The following is a 20,078-nucleotide window of genomic DNA, read 5'->3' on the forward strand; positions in this document are numbered from 1 at the left end:
AGGGGAAAAAGACACTGTATCTCCCTTATCACTATAAACACTCATGCAAAGGCAATGCTATTCTGAATATTTTCATGAGTGCCTGAAATAGAGAAGTTAAAACTTTCCTTGTAATGGCACAAATGTAGGTGCAACTGTTTCTTTACGACTGAGGATACTCACCTCTAAAGATTTTATTTATTTTGATCATAAGAACAGATCTTTCCTTGGTATTAGATTTGGTCTTGAGGGTCAGGTTTTGCCCTTGACTGTCTGTGAACCACTCCATTAACGTCTAGGGGTGTATCACATGCTTTCCCTCAGGGAGAATGTAGCCAAGACAGATTGATTTTTTTCTTAAGGCTATTTATAATTTATCTAAATCTTTTTTTCCCCGGTTATAAATGGATTCTCACTACTAGATAAATTGTAGTACTATCTTTCATCTCTGTTCTGTATGTAGTTAATAATGTAGATATAGAGGCTGTGCTTGTGGTAAGTAAAGAATTAGAAACCCATCTTTCAGTAAATTTCTTCTGGAAAATTCTCCCTTGAGTACTATCCTGTATGATTTCATCATCATCATTATGATTATTATTTTTGTTGTTGTTGTTGTTTTTCCTTGAACTTTGTGTTACAAATCCAGGAAAGGCAAGTGAGAAGAAATGGCTGATCTACATAGTTAACTTTCTGAAAATTATCTTTCTGACTCAACCACTGCTTCTCCTAGCTAGAGGTCTAGTGTTCATAGATCAACCTCACCTTCACACCTAAAATGCTTAATCCTGAGATGACCCTTGATTTTATTATCCTGAATAATGGCACTGCTTTTAAGTGAAGTGAGATTCATGAGGTTCACATGACAAGTACAACTGAAATGGAAACCACTCAAGTGTTCTTGGGTCCTTCTCCAAGTTCATAAGGCTTGTCCATTCTTTCTAGCTCTATGGGTTAACTAAAAATTGCTGCTTTTCCCTACAAAGCTGGCCTATATCCTCAGACTGTCACAGCTAAAAAATTTTATTACTGCTTCTGCATGGATTTCAACAAATTTAACACATGTGGAGCCATCCATCTCCTGCCTTGCCCAAGGTGCTGCACCAGCCAGATGTGTGCTATGAACAAAGTCTGATTTTACAGGAGATAATTCAAATTGCAATTCAATTTCCTTGTTGCTCTGTGCAGGTCTCAGGAGCTCCAGGGTCTTTGGCTTGGTGTCAAGCTAATATACTCGCACACTTTATCACATCCAGGCAGGTTGCTGACTGGGAAGCTTGGACACACTGTAACCTGTCTGTCTTCTGGGTTGCTCAGATGCTCTTCTGCCAAGGGAAGTGGCTGTTTCTCCCTGTGAGGACCACCTGAGTCTGGGTTAGGGCAGTGTAGCCTCTGGAAGGGAGGTGGACAGTTAAAATTGCACTGGAGAGCAATGTTGGTTATCCAGACCTGGGTACTCCAGCAGCCTGGCATGGAGGGCTCTGTGGCACAGCTTGGCCTCCCCAGCCCTTCTCATTCTCCTCCTCCCTTGTGCAGCAGCACAGGAGGGCGGGGAAGCCCAGCTCGGGTGAGAGGGGAGCAGATGCTGCAGAGACACTGCTCTGGCTTGGGAAGGTGTCTGTGAAAGATGCATCCTTGGACAGCAATGCCCACAGCAGGCACGGGCATGTTCTTACTTATCCAGAGAGTACACAGGCTTAGAGAGGAGAAGGAGGGGAATGAGAGAGCTCTGCTTTCATATTCCCCCCACACCTAACCTCCTATAAATATTTTCTCACTTTTTTTCCTTTTAAGCCCCTTTCCTAACCTCACTCCCACTGAAATTCAGCACTAATTCCTATCCAGACCCCACTCCATAATCCCGTGCCTGTTCAGTCCTCACCTTCTGTGTCAAAGACAGCCTTGGAGGAAAAAGAGAATTATATATGTGCTGTAAATTTCATTGTCATGGACACATCTCATCACTTGACCATTGGATTTCCCTTTAACCAGGTAAAAGATTTACATGTTAAAGTGAAGCAGAATTACTTTCCTATATATCTGTGGTATGATGAAAATTGTATGCAAAAACTAGGAAAGCTTAGTTTTGTTGTTTGCTTTTTTTTTTCTTTCTGGTAGTGTCAGAGGAAACTGCTTTGCAAAAATTTCTAATCTTTTTGCTTGTCATATAATTTGCCTTTCAGAGCTGAAACTCAGAATTTCAGAAGAGCAAAACTGCACCTCCACAGCACCCCAAAGAAATGACCATTGTGAAAGCACTGGGACCTCTAAAGAGGTTGACACACAGGAGGCCACGAGCATGGAACCAGCTCCCTCAGTGGAAGAAACCATGGATAGCGTACTGAGGCGACTAAAGGAGAAAAGACAACACTTTAACCTTCCTGAGACTATAAAGGTATTTAAGAAGCATGGCTGTTTCCTTCAGGACTGTATCACCTGAGGCAGGTTGTTAGTGTGTAGCTGTCTCGGGGGTGTGAGCATCCTCTGTTGTCTGACACTGCAGTGCAGCTTCTCTCTAATGAGATGGGAGCTCTAGTGCAATTTCGGATGTGATCTCTCTGAGAAGAGTTTCTCAGACAAAGAGGTGCAGAAGGTTTTTCAAGCACCTTTTCCTCAGAGGTGCCTGTGTAGAACAGTTTGCCAGGCACTGCTGGAACCTGCCTACTTGAGGCTTCATATCCCCATGTGGTGAAGATGGTGACAGCAAAAACAATCCTATCTTCAGCCCGCAGAAACTGCGTGACTAAAAACCTGCCTGAAGTTCTTTTGATGATAAAGGTCCTCTCTCACCTGAGACACACTGAAAGCCTCTGCCCCGTCGATGGTCTGAGGTCATGAGGAGAGCACAACCATCCAGACAGCTTTGCCCTTCTAATATTGTACCTTTACTTGTGCTGATGCTGTCTCTGCTCTTCCATGTTCTCAATTACTCTTCTCAATGTAGGAGCAATATTCCGTGAGACATGATTGCTTGGCTGGGTAATTAATTTTGGTTTTGAGCTACTACATATTTTTAAGTTTTGCTGCACCTTCCCCTTCCCAGCACACTATAGGGTTGTCTGAAGCAACACATCCCACCCATAAAAATACTTTTCGGGGGGGCTATTTTTGCTGTCCAGTGATGTTGCTGTTCTGATGCTATAAAACCAAGCAAGACAATAAATTCTGCCCTCAAAAGTACCTAAAATCTAAATGTTGACAGTAGCATTTAGACTCTGGTTGGTGAACAAAAAAGGGGACAAGGGGGTCAAGGAGGGATGAAGAACTAAATGCTATGTGAGAACTAAGAAATTATTCTGGGTGCATTTCAGTAGCAGAGAGTACCCAGCAGAGATAATTTTTAATTTTTGTTTTGCTTCTATTCTTAGTTCTTAAACAACTAGTTGCTATATAAAAACCAGAACTGTGCATAACAATGCCATGCTTCTGAGATCTTGAGCTCTGTATACATGACTGATTTTTTAATTGTTTCTTTTTATATGCTACTTTTTAAAAACCTGAAATGGAAAAAGTGTTTCATAACCAGAAAACAAAAGAAGACAACAAAACCATGCTGTTCTGTATATAGTCCTAAAATTCCCACAGTGCAGACTGTAGGATAATATTTTCAGTTATTAAGTTGTTTTTTATTATGCAAGGAGTGAGATCAGATGACACCAAAACAGATGTCAGTGAGGAAATTCTGTCCAAAATACTCTTATAAGAGTAAGCTGGGTGTGGGTCTCTGTTCCACTAATTTTTCAATTTATTGGACTTCTCCTGATTTTCCAAGAGGACATCCTAAATCTGTGCAAAGGCAGTGCTGTCTTGAAATATTCTCACAGAGAATAGGGTAATGTAAATTAAATGCTTGCACAAGTCATTATTTTCAAATGCTTTTTTTAAGAGGTCTTATTTATTTTCTTCTTGTATTCTTGTGGAGAGAACTCATGTTGAGAGAACTGTTTGTTAGCAAAGGCGTTTAGTAACAGTCACACCAAACTGCTGGGGAACAGAGGCTTGAGCAGGAATAACATGAAATCAAATTGATCTATTTAAAATTATATATTTTAGTAGCTCCCCAAGTATAACATTAAAAAATATTGGATTTTGATTGTGACTCATCCTGGACTTTTGGGGGAGAATGAGGTTTATAGCAGTTTGAAGATGTGAAATGAATCAAGGATGCCTAATGGTTCCAGCAAAGATCAAAGGCTTCATTTCAGCTACACACAAGTTTGCAATTACTGTAGATATTTTTTATGTGCAACATTTTATCTTGTATATAACACTTAGATCTTGTAGAAGAATCTGAGCCACATTAATAGTATAGTAAATAGCAGCTAAATGTTTCTTTTTTTCAATATTTAGTTATTTTGGGCAAGGATGGTGTTTCTATAAAAGCCTGCCAAGTTCTCCCCTGAAGTTCTACTGTGGAAAGCATCTAAGGCCCTGTTGAAATACAAATGAGAGAATGTGTGTCCTTCAGAGAGGTGCAGAGTAAAATCCCAGTGTGTCTGAAGAGCACAGACCACAAGACCTGAATACAAAATAGCAGAATGTGGTTTCCAGAACAAAACACCCCTCCTGCAAAAGAGCCTGCGAGTGAAGTTATCAAATGAGAAGGTGTAGAGAAAACTGGGATTGGCCTGTGAATGGCTCAGTAACCCATAAGGGGATGGCCACCTCTCACTATTTGTGTCACCAGCTCCTTATGCAGGGAGATGGTGGTTTATGTAATAATTCACCTTCTTTCTACTTTTGTGTAAAATGCTGCTTTGCAATGAGCCACCACACATCCCCAAGAGGCAGACTTTGGCCCTAGGAACCTGGACTCTGTGCCTGCCTGGAAACAAAGCACCTCTTTTGAGAGGCCCCAGGCAGGTCCAGCCCTTGCTGTCACACTGTCCGTCCTTCTGTCCTCAGTTTGTATTTTCTGTCTGTATAAACAACAGCAAGAGATGTTGGCAATGCAGGGGACAGGCTAGTAAGGAAATCAACTGTGTACAGCTCTCTGTTCCAAGTTATGGAAACCAAACTACTTAGCTTTAGGTGAAGTCTCCTTTTTCTTTCCTTATATGCCACAAACAATTTTTGCCTTATGTTTAGTTTGAATGTTTGCAGTCTGTCCCCCAAGGCCTTTCTCAGACTGGTTCCCTTTACGTATCTGTCTTCTCATCATTGACCTACTTCAGTTCATATTCTCCTTGGCTATGAAGCAGTGTTTTTATTTCATTGGCATTGAATTTTCCACTGATGTATTCAGCCTACAGTCCTAAGATGTCTCAGACAATTCTGTAGTTTGTGATTTCACCTGCCTGCTCTGATTTTGAAATTATCAGCCATTTCAAACTTAGCTGAATACAAACCTGTCTTGAGATTGCTAATAAAATGAGCTAATGAAATAGAGTCAAATGCTAAACCCCCTTGAGATCATTTGTTGTGTGATAAATCAATATTAATGATCACTCCCCATGTCTTCCTAGCCATTCAGCTGCTCTGGGCTTAATAGTTTTTGAAAGAATTAACCTTGTATTAATTGCAGAACTAGCAATAAATAAACAAATTAGCTAATTTATAATACGCCTGCATTCTAGTTAACAGCTCATCTCTTAAAATGAATGACAATTTTAGAGTGATTAACTCACGCAGACCTTTTAGGCAAAATGTGATTAGCAGTTCTGATTAGTGGCTCTGCATTTGAGGAGCAAACAAAAAAAGGTTTTGCTCCTGCTGAAGTTAATAGCAAGGCACTCTAGTATCACAAGAGTGCTACTTCTTCAGGGCTCAATATATTTTTTAAAATAGTTTAATTAGTAAAAATATTTCTCCAAATCGTCAGTAGAAAAACCTTAGTCACTGCATTTCTGTGGAAAGGCACCCTGTGTGTCCCCAACTCCATGCTTCCTCCCATTACTTCATCTCCTCCAAACCTTTGGACACTTGGCCCTGGTTCATACAGCTCTGTCATGATCTGGCAGACTGTGGGAAATGACATTTGCTCCTTGGTGTTCGGGAGCAGATCTTGTTGGGAAGAGGGGAAAAGGGAAAAGAGGAGAGAAATACCCATTGCATTGTGTGCTCCCTGCAGCAGACACCTGTACATGTACTGGTGTGTTACCAGCATTGACAAATTGCATTGTTGAAAAATCAACATTCTTCTGGTACCAGTGATCTGTATTGTGATTTTTGAACAGAAATAAACTGCCAGTGTGAGATGCACTTTCTGCAGCTCCCCCACAGCGGTTCTACCAATGCACACTGTCCAGCCAGAACTTCCTGCTGCCTGGTCAGTCTTCTTCCATCTCATTTTACAGACAGTACCTTTTCCTAGTACCCCAAGCATTTAGGGGGTGTTCATCATAGTATCACAGTGGCTGAATATTTAGGGATTTCATTGTGAATCTATCACTCCACTCCACAAACAGGTTGGGTTTGCATTGCTGAAGCTTTCTCTTCTACACCCCTTACCAGCCAAGGCAAATCCATTTCTCTTTTTTGACGAATAATTAAAAAGCTGAGGGGAAAAAACGTAAAAAATCCTCTCTATATTTTGGCAAGTTTCTGAGTATTTTGAACAGAATGGTGGCTGTTCTCATTTGTTGCAACAAAACATACTTAATATATAACAGAGAATGCTATTTATGATTTATGAACTGACCTGGCAAATGGGAGTTAACAACATTATTTTCTGATTTCTCCATAAGATGGATGAGAAAAACATTTATTTAGTTTTTCAGTCACAATAATTATTCATTAATGTTACCTAAATCGTTCTAAGAAAGTTCTGCAATGGTACCTGTGGGATCTCATTTGCCAACACCTTCTACTCATGTGCTGCTGTCATCTTTTATGAGCCCACCTTTCCAAAACCCAACCGATGACACACGCCCCATGTCCATGCAACTTGGCTGAGATATTCCAGCTAAAAACCCTGCTTCCTTAGTGCTTCTGTCAGATGGTATTCTCAGACAATTTTTTTGGATGCAGACTTTGAGCACCACGTGAAGATTCTCACTCTACTGACTAAGACCACGGTTTTACCTTTGGAACATTCCAGATAAGGAATGCAGTGTTCCATCAGTAGCCTAATAGCACTTCCTGGCATTAAGCTTGTTAAATTGCTTTGGTGGAATAGTAATTTTGAGAGAAACCAAGGCAATCAAGTGTTGCATGTATGACAGTTAAGAAAAATAAGATCCCAGGCTTTCAGTAAACTTTCATTTATGCCTCTTTCTCCATAAGACAGAGCACAAGTTCAGGCTCCAAAGGCTCCCCTTTGGCAGCCAAAGCAAATACAGTGTATTTTCCACTGGTAAAAGCCTGACAGAAAGACTACTCCAATCAGTAGAATTATCTCCATAGCTGCCATCAGCTCTGCATTAGGCCTTGAGAGGGTAACACGTCCTTTGATTCATTTAAAGATTCAGTCATGTAATTTTGGACTCTGCTCTTGCTAAGTTAATGCCAAGTCCCCACTGACCTCAGTGCAGGCAGAAAGAGGATTCATTATTAATGTTTATCTGGGGAGAGCAGATTATTAAACAGATATGTACCTGTACCCTTGTCATGAAATTCTGACTCATAATCTTATAAATAACTCTTTTAAATAGGATATGACAAAAAAGCAAATGGCTTTGGAAAAAATCAATCTTCAGAAATGTCTACTGTATTTTGAGAGTATTCATGGAGAACCTGTAAGTATGCCATGGAAAGATAGGTACATTAAAAATTATCTAACTTATCTAACAAATATTTTTGGGGTTGTATATTAAACATATTCAGATGAATTTTACACAATTAACATAATTTTAGTTATTTCAAACTAATTTTCAGGTATAAATGTTATTGCCTGATACTGATGAATGTGGTTTATATGTTAGAAAAATAAACTAAAATAAAAAAAGAAGTTTCTCATGGCCCTGTATCTCTCTTCATGATTGGAAAATGCAGGATTTGATGATAAAGTTGGGAGATTATATATCCACAAGAGACTTGGCTCATGCATCCTTGGCTCTGCTATGATGTATGGTTAGAGTGCTTAGCAGCTGAGAAAGGTCTTGGATAGGGCACCATCTGGGACATGAACTACAAAATGACATGACCTGTCACGTGTTTTTTCCTTTAGTACACAGTTAAAACTATTAATTAAAATCCTTTCAAGGGACTTAATTCCTGAACGTAGGTGCAAGCCAAAAAAAAATTCCACCATTGGTGAGATGATGACTTGAAAATTTGTCTATACACAACTGTGGAATTTCTGTTTGATATCTATGTTTGTGTTCTTATGACTGTCTCTGTTTCTGGCTAGTAATTCCAGTGGTAGAGGAAAAGAGGAGCAGCACCAGCATGTGTCCAAAAATATGCCAGCTGTTAAAATTATCTCTGCATCTTGGATAAAACCATTTTTGTTCATCTTCTTTGGGCTTGGAATGAGAGCTGAGGGATGGAGAGGGTATGAAGAAATTATACTTCCTAAGAAGGAGAACAAAAAAGAAATTATTAGTGCTATATAGACATAAAAGAGAGTTGATTCAAAAAAGGGAATGATAGGGCATGTTTTATAGCATGGGGTTCAGAGAGTGTTTCTTCTCAAGGTTGAAGCAGCTCTGTAACAGCAGAGCACACTGGGGATGATGATTGCCCTGCTGGTGTATAGTATGGCTCAGCATCACCTTCATCCAGACTTAGCTTAACAAGGTCAGACAGAGAGGGCACTGACCAGGTTTCAAACAAAAAATGATCTATTCTGGCTCTTTGGCATTCCCTGGAGCCACTCTTATGTGTTGTAGTCAAATGGGACATGACGACTGGGGAAGAGAAGTGGACTCACTGGGAGTGACATTCTGCAGTGAAATAAATGTGCCTCTAGAAATGGTCCCCAGCTACTCAGTGAGCCAGACGTACGTGGTGTCACCACCCTGTGTTCGTCTGTCACCCTTACTCTGCTGACCAGGCATTTGGCTGTTTCTGACCAGCTCTGGACTACTGTCTCTCCAGTCTGTGTCTCTTCAGAGCTGCCGTGTGTTTATTCATCTGAGTGGGTGGACCTCAGCTTCACTGTGCCAAAAAACCAGTGACATTGTATGCAGAGAGTGTTCATAGGCGAGGGAGTTGAGGAGCAGAGGCTGATGGTGGACTAGCTTGCAAATGACCCTGCTTTGGCATTTAATCACTGAGGAACATGTTGTTTTTTTCTGGGGATGATGGGGGTTGTTTGGTTGGTTGGGGGCTTTTTTGTCTTGTTTTTTTCCTTGTGGAATTCACTCTTTTTTCCTTGGTGCAGTAAGTCAGTCTACTACACAGCTAGTTTCCATAAGGTTTATTTTTGTATTGGTGAATATTTGTGGCTTGATCAGGCTCTTAACAGCTGAATTCAAATCATACTCTCTTCCAAATCAATGCTTCTAGCGCTCATAAAAGACCAAGAGCAAAATAAACGAACAGAGAGCTAATCCTGTTTGTGGAAGGCAGTTCCAGTGAGGAATGCATGCAGCAATCCTGCATGGAGCCAGCTCCATGTGGAGGCTGTAAAGCTGTGTTCCTGGTGCTCTCCATCCCACTGAGTCTATGAGCATATTGTCCCAGGCAGACTGTCACATTCCTGCAGGGAGCCTGTTGCCATTATTACAGCTGAGTGAGTGAGATACCAATGCAAGGCACAGTAGCAGTGTATCTTAACTCTTACTGCTCCACCAGCATCCTCAGAGAGTGAATAATATCCCCTCTGCCTGTGTGGTGTGGCTCAAGGAAGTGAGGAAACCACACTGGGTATTCTCCATTAGAAAACAGATTGCCATTTTCCTTTATGGGAATTGTATGAATTAAATTACAGTTCCCATGGAATATCTGTGGAAGCAAAATGCACATCTGGTCATATTCTTCTAATACCTTTCTCAGCTTTACAGGAGCAAATGAGAATCTTTTTTATTTACCTTTTATTTTTAATTTTGGAGGACTACATTTTGTTATGATTTCTCTTTAGGTCACTAAGCAAGAAAAGAGTCTCATGAAACCTCTTTACGACAGATACAGAATTATCAAGAAACTTCTTGCAGCTCCATCTCTGATCACAACAATTGTAAGTTGGAAAGAATTCATATCCATCGTAAAAAAAACCATAGAAAATGCTGTGCTTGATTTGTACCTGTATGTCCATTTGACAGCAATAGAACTACTGCTAATTAAAAATCTGCTCACTGGTTAATACAGGGTGTTGATATTTCAAATAGAGCAAATGCTCTGTAAAATTCAGCTTCTAGGCATGTCACAGGGTGCAATTTATGGCAGCAGTTTCTGAGGCAGCACTTCAATGGACTGGGTAAGAGATCAAAGGCTGGCATTGGTTTTCCATCATGGCTGACACTTGCAACACAGAAGGAAAGCCCTCTCTTTCCATGAAGATCTCTGCTGTCACTGTCTTGCTTCTGTAACTTATTGACAATGCTTTTATCAATCAATTAGCATATAAATATTAGTAGTACTTTAATAATATATCACTGTAATGTAACAGTACTGGTCGCACGGGCAGTAAAGGTAGTGGCATCTGGCTACTTGGAAGTTAATTAGTGTGTCTATCATAAATACTAATCTAAGAGTAATTGGAGCTAGGTCAATTTTAAAAATTATTATTGTCTTGTTAGATGAGAGTGGAGCTTCAGATTTCTCGGAAAAATCCCAATATAAAGCTTTGTACACATGCACAGAGGTATTTTATTAGAAAATTTAACTGAAATTCCCCCTTGTGTTACTTTTGTAGGAGCTTTGCCCCATGGAAGTTTTATATTTAAGCCTCAGTTTCAATAGCTCAACTTTTCTTCTGAGGATGGAGGAATGTAAGGAAGACAGCAGTATCCACATATTTTGGTAGTTAAAAGTTTGTAGCTATAAAATTGTGGAATCTCTCCTTACAACTCTTGTTACAGTCAGAATTTCTGGACGCAATGCACACAGTAGATGGTATATAAGAGGAGTACAAGTTCCAGCCAGACTGCACTGCTGAAATAAATACAGAATGTTAGTTACATCTTTGCTACATATAAGGGCTTTAGAGCAAACAGAAATAAATTGCTGGCTGGGGATACTCAGATGCAGGGCCAACTTTTGTCCTTTATACTCATGGTGGGCAATACTCAGTTACCCAGTGACCCCACGAGTGCTTTCATGAACAATCTCGATAAAGATAACCAAGATTTACCTGGGTAAAGCTTTCAATGTATGTAACCTATTGCAAGGAATACATCCAGGAAGTTAGATCCTAATTCTTTTTGTTGTCATCCTATGAACTGTGGGTGTTCCAATTTAAAAAATTAATTAAGTAATGTCTCACATTTCACAAGCAGGAGGAGGAAGACTCAGATGAAGACCATTCTCAAAGCAGCCATGAGTTGTCATCCGGTCCAATGTCTTGCTTCCCGGTCGAAGAGCACCTGTGTTACTCCCAGGAGGAGAGTGAGCCTGCACATGTCTCACCTCTGGATGAAAAGAAAGTTTACAGGCAAACAGCCTTGTCTATGTCCAATTTACACGAGGCAACAATGTAAGTTCCCACTTTTTTCCCTTGTATTTTTAAAATGTTTCATGTAGGCTTTGTAAATGAAACATGAGCCATACCTGTTGCATAGGGATATTCTACACCAAAGGAGTGATTCAGCATTTTCTTATGTGAGAGAAGAGGCAGAGCACATTTGTTGTTTGGGCAGCATACCTGTGGTTTGAGCTATTTATTCAAACAACTTTGTGCCAAGTCCAGGAAGAGCAAGGTAAAGGAAAGTAAGCAGATAAGAGAAATAAAGACAGCGTGGTAGATACGACATAATGGCACCATAGAGACACGCAGACCTACCTTTAATTGCTGCAAAATTTGCAGCTATCTAACTACTTATGTTCTTACAAAGCTGTCATAAAACTGGAGGATAGTCTGCTCCTCTGTGTGTGTATTGGGACTGACTGTCTGAGTGATGTAAAAATGCCAGTGACCTCAGGCATCCAAACAGCACCAGGGGAGCTGCATGAAAGGTCACACAACAACTGGTCACATGGGAGGCCACTGAATGCATGTAAAATCAATTTATGCCTTGCCTAAGCCTAGTTATTAGTGCCTGGCTGCCCTGAAAACTCACCACCACCCTCCATTGTAAAATCAAAATAAAGCCCTCCTTATGATTTGTAGTTAAGAATTTCAGGTTGTATGAGACAACAAATCTCAAGATGCCCATATGCTGTTATCACTCCATCAAGAAACTTGTTGAAGACTATGCCTTCCAGGAACAGATATGTTCTCATAGCTTAGGGGACGGTATCTTTTTCTTGTGTTTTGATTGGGAGTTCTTAGATGCATAAAGGAAGCTAACCAGGCTCTATCGAAATTGAGAATAAATAAAAATTACTTAGATTTCTATGTAAATGAACTCTGTGTGCAATAGCTTGCTCACAAATGCTGGGAAGATATTTCTGTGCATTTTGTTGTTATGCAAAACCCCAATAATTACCAGGTGCAAATGCCATCACAGAGTTCTTTCTCTGCTTAGAAACCTTATTCTCTGAACACTAGCTAAAACATGGCCTCCAAAAACAATGCTTCTGGGAACCACTGGCATTTCCACTGCATCACAGTAATGATTGGTAACAGCTACAAACATGAGCAGGGCTTGGATGTTGATTTTAATTCAGTTAAAAGAGATGAAAAGCATTTCCTCCTGTGTGATGCTGAGCTGTGTCAACTCCATTAATTCCACAGAGAATTAAGGCCACTAGCAAGACTCAGTTCTGAATGCTTTTCCTTCCATTTGACCGCAGAGTGCCTGCCTTCACTTTATTAGATGGGTGAGAGCACCAGTAAAAGGGGAGGAGCACAGCTGTGTATCGTTGGAGGGGTGTGGTGGAAGTCTCAGGGCACTGAGCTCAGTGCCTGCCATGGCCCAGCACAGCAGGCTCTTTGTTACCCAAAGCCATGGCTTTTACACTTCCCAGCACGAGGGGGTCTCATGTTCTTGTCTCTGTCTCACAGGCCCGTTCTGCTTGAACATCTCAGAGAAACAAGAGCTGATAAGAAAAGGCTTCGCAAAGCTCTGAGAGAGTTTGAGGAGCAATTCTACAAACAGACAGGAAGGTAACTCACAGCTCAGCAAAAGCCCTCTCCTGTCCCCTCTGGGTCCTCTGCAGAGGGCTTTGTTTCTGCCAGGGTGGGCACTCTGGGGTGAGCAGGACAAAGACGCTGCAGCTGGGGACTGGAAAATACCGTGGAGGTGTCCATCTGTCTCCCTGCTTAGTTCCTTCAGGATGTGGTCATGCCTGAGGACGGCTTGGGGCTGGGGATTTTCCAGGTCACACCTGCAATTGGTATAACCCCCATCCCTGAGCTGAAGGGAGGCTGCTAAAAGACTCTTTCTGAGGGTGTCAATCTGCAGGAATTACACTTGGCAGTTGGGCCATTTTTAAAAGGCCAGGTTTTAAAAACAGAAGCCATTGTTTCTTTCACCTGTAATTAAATACTGGGTACTTTTCACTCTTTGCTTTTCCTCCTCCCTTCATTTAGCAAAACTTTTTGTTGAAAACTGTGGAGGGTATGGGCAGTGGTAACTGGTAACAGTTTTCAAAGCACTATGTTGTAACTTCTCTGCATATTTCAGAATCAAGTGATTATGCTTGTACAGCTATCAAGAAAGAAAATTTTCTGGCATATGAAAATTCATTATTTTAAATAATACTATTTCATTTCTGTCTATTAGAGCTTTTTGGTCCTGTCAAATTATCTTTAGTTGTTTACACTTAGTAAAAAATAATAAATCCAATTCTCATTAGTTGTTGCAGAATTAATTTTAAAGACAGTTTCTCCTCTTACTCATAAAAGTGATGGCACTGTCATCTGCTTTTCATAGGAGTCCTCAAAAAGAAGATCGGGTGCCAATGGCCGAGGAATACTCCGAATATAAGCACACAAAAGCCAAAATCAGGCTCCTGGAGGTTCTCATCAGTAAGCATGATATTTCCAAAACAATTTGAAGTGAATGCAATGCTGTGATATTGTTCTCTAGCAAAAAAACAAGTAATGAAAAAGATAAAGTAATTTTACAGGTCTTGGTCTGCTGCACAATTATTTGACACACTGAGATTTTTGATGCACTTTACCAATTATAATAGCTGGGATGAGAGAGGACAGCAATATGCAAGAATATTAAGCACGGGTGAGTGGACTATAGTATATATTTTTCCTTTTGAAAAAGCCTTGAAGTGCACTGTGAGAATGTTAAGAAATGAAAAGGACACTGAAGTGTTGTAGCTCCTCAGTTTGACCTGCTCTAAAAGTGTGAGGAAATGCTCTCCAGGTTTTTAGTACATCTTAGTACATGCTAATGTACCACGTTTGTTTCCAGAATTAACATGCACTAGAATTAACTATTAATGTTGGCTCTCAATGTGCTGATTCACTGGATTAAAGGAAATGAATTAAAACGAATGAAGGGAAAACTCCAAACATACTCTGGCTTTCAAGACAGAGTTGCCATTCAATTCCAGTAGCTTCAAAGAAAGGTGAATAGAAAAAAAACCAGTGCCAGGGAGTAGAGCAAAGTGATGTTGCTTATGCAAAAAAAAGGACAGAACATGATGGCCAAATGGAATTATTGGTTTTTTAGAGATAAGAGAAAGTTCTTGGAGAAATCAAATAGAGGTTACTGGGAAGAGGGAGACCAAACGTACTGGCTGCTGTCCTTTTCACTAGTTCACAGGACCTGGCTCACAGAACTTAATTAATAGATCTACTAACTACATGCTAATTTTGATTTTTGTACGAAACTTTGCACTTTGTTTTGCCTGATGCTATAACATTCGCTTTTCTGACTACCAAAGCTCGTTTAGACGCATGCACTTTGTAAAATGTTGAAGTACTTCTTGTGTTATAAATTGCCACATATATATATATATTAAAACAGGACTAGATTATTGCATTATGCTAAGATATTTTGGATAGATAAAGTACATGGTATATAGGTGAGTGTCACAGTTATCTGATGAGGACTGCTAGACTTCTTGTTTACTGAAAATAAGATTATAAAAAGTTATTTTTCCATTGGAATTATGCATATTTCTTAACTTTCAGAGCACCACACTTTGTATTATTAAGGAGAATTTGTCACTCTTTGTGATAGAGCATTGGTGTGAAAAGTGGACTGTTAACAGAAGGATTATCAGCAGGTTTTGTATTAGAAATGAAAAGAAGGTATTCTGGGAAATACCTAGCCCAGACATAAAGGAGGGAAGAATTAATTAAAGAAAGAAAAAGGGACTTGAATAAGTTGAATCATGTGTAGTGTTTTACTTTAACTGTCATTTTGTATTGACCACATAGTATAAGCAACCTGTTTTCTATCTTGGTAAGAAGATTTTGATTTTATAAAGCCTATTATGTACCAACCACGTTTGTACTTATCTTGCGTGTAATGGCATGATTTTGAAGATGGACACATCTTCAAGTAGTTGGAGGAAAAAATATGAACACTAAAAAAGAAATTTTTTATTTCGCAGACGGTTGGTTGTTTCAGTGTACTGACTTAATAATTTATAACTTAACTTTTATGAATCAGAAATGGTCTTCATAAATCTGTTTTAATTGAAGTCATCTAGAGCAACAGGAACAGATACAGAGCTATTTGAAGTTTACAAACTACATCTTTGATAAGGGAAAATGATTTAATGATATATGTATACAATTGATATTAAAATGTAATCTATATATTCTATATGATTGTATAATATTTTATACAACAGTACAAATAAAATATTTTTCTATTATATTTATTATGTCGAGACACAGTTTCTGTTTTCAGTTAGCTAATATAAATAACATAAATAACACTGTCAAACAACACATTGGAAGTGCTGACATCTCTAGGCTCTGAAATTCAAATCATGCTGCAATTACAACCTTTCATGCTGTTCAGAGTTATCCCAGTACTTGTTCAGTAGTTAAAATGAATGCATATTTAAACACCATTTATAAGCCGTTATTTTTATTTTGCTAAAGCAGTTTATATAGGATTTTGTTATGTTTGGCAAGAAACAGAAAACGATTTTTGCAGCATCTAGGGATAAATGGTTGCCAGAAAGAAACCCAGGACTTCTAATCATTTAAAGCATCGGGGGAACAGAAGGGAAAGAGGGAGAGAAGAAATACTAAGAACGCTATTGGAGATTTTGAAGACTCGTGTTTGCTTTTGGTGAGAGCAGCATGTGCATGCTTCCGACAGAAACGTCTGACTATGGACATGGGCAACAGAGGTTGGAAGGCTCCTAAGGAACGAGGGAAGTTTTAACGTCCAACACTGATATTGCAGGTCTTGCAGCTGGGATCTTTCTTTGCGTTTGCGGTAGACAAGCTCATTAGTTGGTGACCGGTAATTTCCGCAACTGTGCCGAGAGACAGATCCACAGGATCGGTGTAAATTACTTCCAAAATAACATCCTGGGCATGATGGTAAACCATGACACCGTCTTCTTCGTCGCAGGTCAGAAATTTATTATCTTTTATATTTAGCTGAGGAAGGCGCTGCTTACAGAACTCGTCTCCCGGTGACCCCACGGGGGCGATCACGAGGATGACGTAGTGGTAGGCTGTGTACATGCAGTAGAAGTCTCCAAAGTACAAGTTAGTATTTGGGTTGAAGAGTTTTTCAGCTGCAATCTCATACCTGTATCTTCCATATGGTGAATCTTGTGGCGGCTTCCCAGTGTTAAACTCAGTGTTGCAGCTAAAGAAGATGCCTTCCAGCTTCCCGCTGATCGGAGAGCCATGGCTGCCACTGTTATCCTTAACAGAGGGCTGCATAGCATTCCCGTGATGCTCTCTACAAATGAATGACTGGTATTGTTTATTTTGTAACACATGGTAAAGAAAAAGTGGAAAGTTAGGACATCATGCTGTTTGGAAACAGTACTGAAGGGATGCAAAGGAAAACTGTTAAACTGAAAACGAGGTTAGTGTCGTGATCTTAGGACCAAGAAAATCAAGTGACATCAGACTTGGGAAGAGCTACAGTAACTCCTGCTCTAGGGGAAAATCTGCTTTTCCAGTCTGGCTTTTCTGTCAGCTCTGTGGATGTTACATGCAGACAAAAAACAGCACACACAAAAAAAGCCCCCAAACCACCAATATCTTTAATTAGCTCATTTGTTCAGTCTTCCACTACAATTCTAACAATAAACACATGTTGAATATTGCAAGTCAGTCACCATATGCTGAATATACTGTTTGTTAATGTGTATTTTTAGCATAGGCAGTATATAGTTCATGTAGAAAACTGCCAGTGAAAGTTATTTCTGAAAGATACTTTTCAGAGAGGTTAGGGGAAGGAATGTACTGTCTGCCATAGTCTATTTTCCCCCAAATGATAATTTCCAGTCTAATTTGTCTACTGCTGACTTCAATCAGAGCAGAGCAGGGCACAGAGGCAATTTGGTTAGTTTCCATTTTGGTTGGTATCCAGCTCCTGCAGTCACTAGTCCTAAGGGGAAAAAACTGTAAGAATAACTTTTCTTTTTTTTTTTTTTTGCAAGCTGAGCTCAGTTTCATTCCAGTGAAAAGAAACGTACAACATATAAGTGAATTTTTAATCCTCCAAATCCCAAATTGCACTCAGCAGCATGAGGCTGCTAAACTCTGGAGAACAATCCAAAACATCTCATCTAATCCTCCTTAGCACCTGAGATGTTTTGTATAGCAGGACATTCCCCAGAACTTGTGCCTCACACCTGTCTGGAAGTGCCCCAGTGCCAACTTTGGCTCTCTCTGCACCTGCAACCATGTGATGCCTGGAAGGGAAACATCCCCTTTTGTAAGTCCTGCAAAACATATTTGCTATGCACCCTTAGAAAATTGCTTTAATGCTCACTGACAGATTACAGATTAAAAATATATTAGTCTGTGGGGCTGGTGAGTCCTGTGTCCCCCTCTTGCTTTGCTTTTACTTTTTTTTTCTTTTTCTCTTTTCCTTCTTTCCTTTTTTTTTCTTTTTTTTAGGAGAGGGGAAACTAACCAAAAAATACTGTTCTCTCTCTGCTTTTGACTTGCAAAAGGTCCAGGTAAAATGGTGCTGCATGGGAGAAGGTTTTACTTGGTTAACGTGGGAGGTAGCAATCAAAAAATTCAGTGTATGTGCACAAAACAGCTCTAAATCAGCTCAGTAATGTCTCCAACTGTGGGGTTTCTTTCATTGTTTCTAATCTTCTCATCAGCACATTTGACTCTAAGAGAAGTTCCAACAGTTTTCTGGGCCATTCAAACACTACTTATTGTCTCAAGCCGTGTTTCACAAGACATTGATTGGTTGGGGGGTATAATTAGTATTTTATGAAGTTATTACTATGGAGAAAAAAAAAACAACTCAAAAACCAAAAACTTGAATCAGCTTGGATAACCCCCTGAAACATCTGCAACCTGAAAAGTCAGACGGCACTCAGTGAAAGTCAGTTCCATTTCTGTGGCAAGATACTGACATCCAGTGGCCAATTAGGCTAATTATAGGTCGCCCTTTCAGGGGATCTGAGCTGCTTAGTGCCACTCCCAGGCGAGGTAAACAGCAGTGACATGAACACCACTTATGAGCTCACACTGTAGACTCTCCATTTAGGGGCTGCTGCTTTAGCTCCGTGACCAGTTGCTTGTTTGCCAATGCTACCAGAGCTTTTCCAAGCTTGTTTGCTAATCATGACACCACAGAGGCCATTGGCAGGCATGGCATGACAAGGAATTTTTCCTAAAAGGGAGCATGTGGTTAGGGTTATTAACATAATGTGCAGAAGGGTGTTTGGTGGAAGGGCCAGCCCTTGTGACCATTTAGACAATTTCTGACCAAAAAAAGGCAACCATCAGCCAGTTACAGGTGTTGCAGCTTCTCACTAGCCTCGTAAAACACAGCTTTTTCTCTCTAACTCACTAACTGAGGGAAAACAAACTCACAGAATCACAGAGTATGCTGAGTTGGAAGGGACTCACAAGGATCATCGAGTCCAACCTGTCTCTATCTGTGTAGAACCAAGAAAGAACTTAAGAGGAGGGAGGGGAAAAGATACAGTGCGATCAGTTAGAGTCACATTTGGCAGAACAAGGCCAAACCCACAGCTGTAAATGCACCTCAGTGGCAATTTTCAACACTAATGAACACAAAGGCAGATGCACTATGATTACATTGCTGAAAACAAAGCGACATAAGAATCAGAACCCCCACAGGCATTTCCCTTCTGTGGTATCTAGTCCAGGATGGCAGCTGAGCTTTATAAGGTCCTCAAAGAGCCTCAGCAATCACAAGTCATGCCCTACCTCCACTGAGTTTTGCAGCTTTGTTGCTATGTGCAATAAAATAATCCTTCCAAAACACAGAAGGGGAAGAGCAAGCCTGTACTCTGGAATATACCATACACTCTTGGAATCAATCAGAGACTCATGACTTCAAAATGGGAATGTTTCCAAGGGTGGCAGAATCTGTTCTTTGAAGCTGGATTGCCTGGAGTATTTTTTTTTCTCCACCAGATTTAAAGAACTTTCCATTCTAGACAGGTACTGGTGTGACACATAAAACAGAATTATGTGGCACAGCAGGAGCCCCATCTCCCAATGCATATTAAAGAAGCACAGTCAGTGCTGCCACCCTTCTGACACTGCTTACCTCTCATCCATGTTCTTCTAAGGTTACCCTGTGTGGTGGCTGGTCCTGCTCAGTCAGCACATGAGCTTTGACTCCTTCTATCAAAAACTCTGCTTTCCTCTTGTGTGCGAGGGCACACTGGGTTCTCCAGCAGGAGTAGGGAACCTACCTCCAGCTATCCCATTTATTCATTCCAGCTGAGGCATGGTCTCTATAACTGTTTAAACATCATCCCCTCTCCCTCCACACATGATCTATAAGTTAACCCACAGATTGCAGAGCCTGTATTTACCACATTTAGGCATGGAAATGGGATGGTTCTACATGGAGAGCAAATATTTGACATGAAACTCTTATATGCAGGTAAATGCCTATGCACACAGTTGTACACTCCTACTCTCAACTCTTAATTTCTTAGTACAGTAGAAATATTTGGCTACTAAACACTCTTTTATGATAACAGACACTTTAATCAGGCTGCAC

At 40.2% G+C, this 20,078-nt stretch overlaps 2 protein-coding genes across 8 annotated transcripts in view; one reads left to right on the plus strand and one right to left on the minus strand.

Moving 5' to 3' along the window:
- The window catches only part of FAM13C (family with sequence similarity 13 member C), a 51,936-nt gene extending 36,187 nt beyond the window's left edge, over positions 1-15,749 (plus strand). For 2 of the 3 annotated variants that reach the window (XM_027694120.1, XM_027694121.1), the window contains 5 exons: positions 2,160-2,371; positions 9,941-10,036; positions 11,295-11,494; positions 12,965-13,066; positions 13,836-15,749. In XM_027694120.1, coding sequence (XP_027549921.1) covers positions 2,160-2,371; positions 9,941-10,036; positions 11,295-11,494; positions 12,965-13,066; positions 13,836-13,959 — 734 coding nt within the window. In that variant the 3' untranslated portion in view covers positions 13,960-15,749. Of the gene's footprint in view, positions 1-2,159; positions 2,372-7,568; positions 7,653-9,940; positions 10,037-11,294; positions 11,495-12,964; positions 13,067-13,835 lie in introns of all 3 variants that reach the window. The other variant, XM_027694122.1, reaches the window with a different exon arrangement.
- Positions 15,511-20,078, minus strand: part of PHYHIPL (phytanoyl-CoA 2-hydroxylase interacting protein like) — a 133,671-nt gene continuing 129,103 nt past the window's right edge. For 4 of the 5 annotated variants that reach the window (XM_027694129.1, XM_027694127.1, XM_027694125.1 and 1 more), the window contains exon 5: positions 15,511-16,799. In XM_027694129.1, coding sequence (XP_027549930.1) covers positions 16,265-16,799 — 535 coding nt within the window. In that variant the 3' untranslated portion in view covers positions 15,511-16,264. The remainder of the gene's footprint in view (positions 16,800-20,078) is intronic. The other variant, XM_027694124.1, reaches the window with a different exon arrangement.

The sequence above is a fragment of the Neopelma chrysocephalum genome, unplaced genomic scaffold (assembly GCF_003984885.1).
Source record: "Neopelma chrysocephalum unplaced genomic scaffold, ASM398488v2 Primary Assembly neopelma1_96, whole genome shotgun sequence".
Taxonomy (NCBI): domain Eukaryota; kingdom Metazoa; phylum Chordata; class Aves; order Passeriformes; family Pipridae; genus Neopelma; species Neopelma chrysocephalum.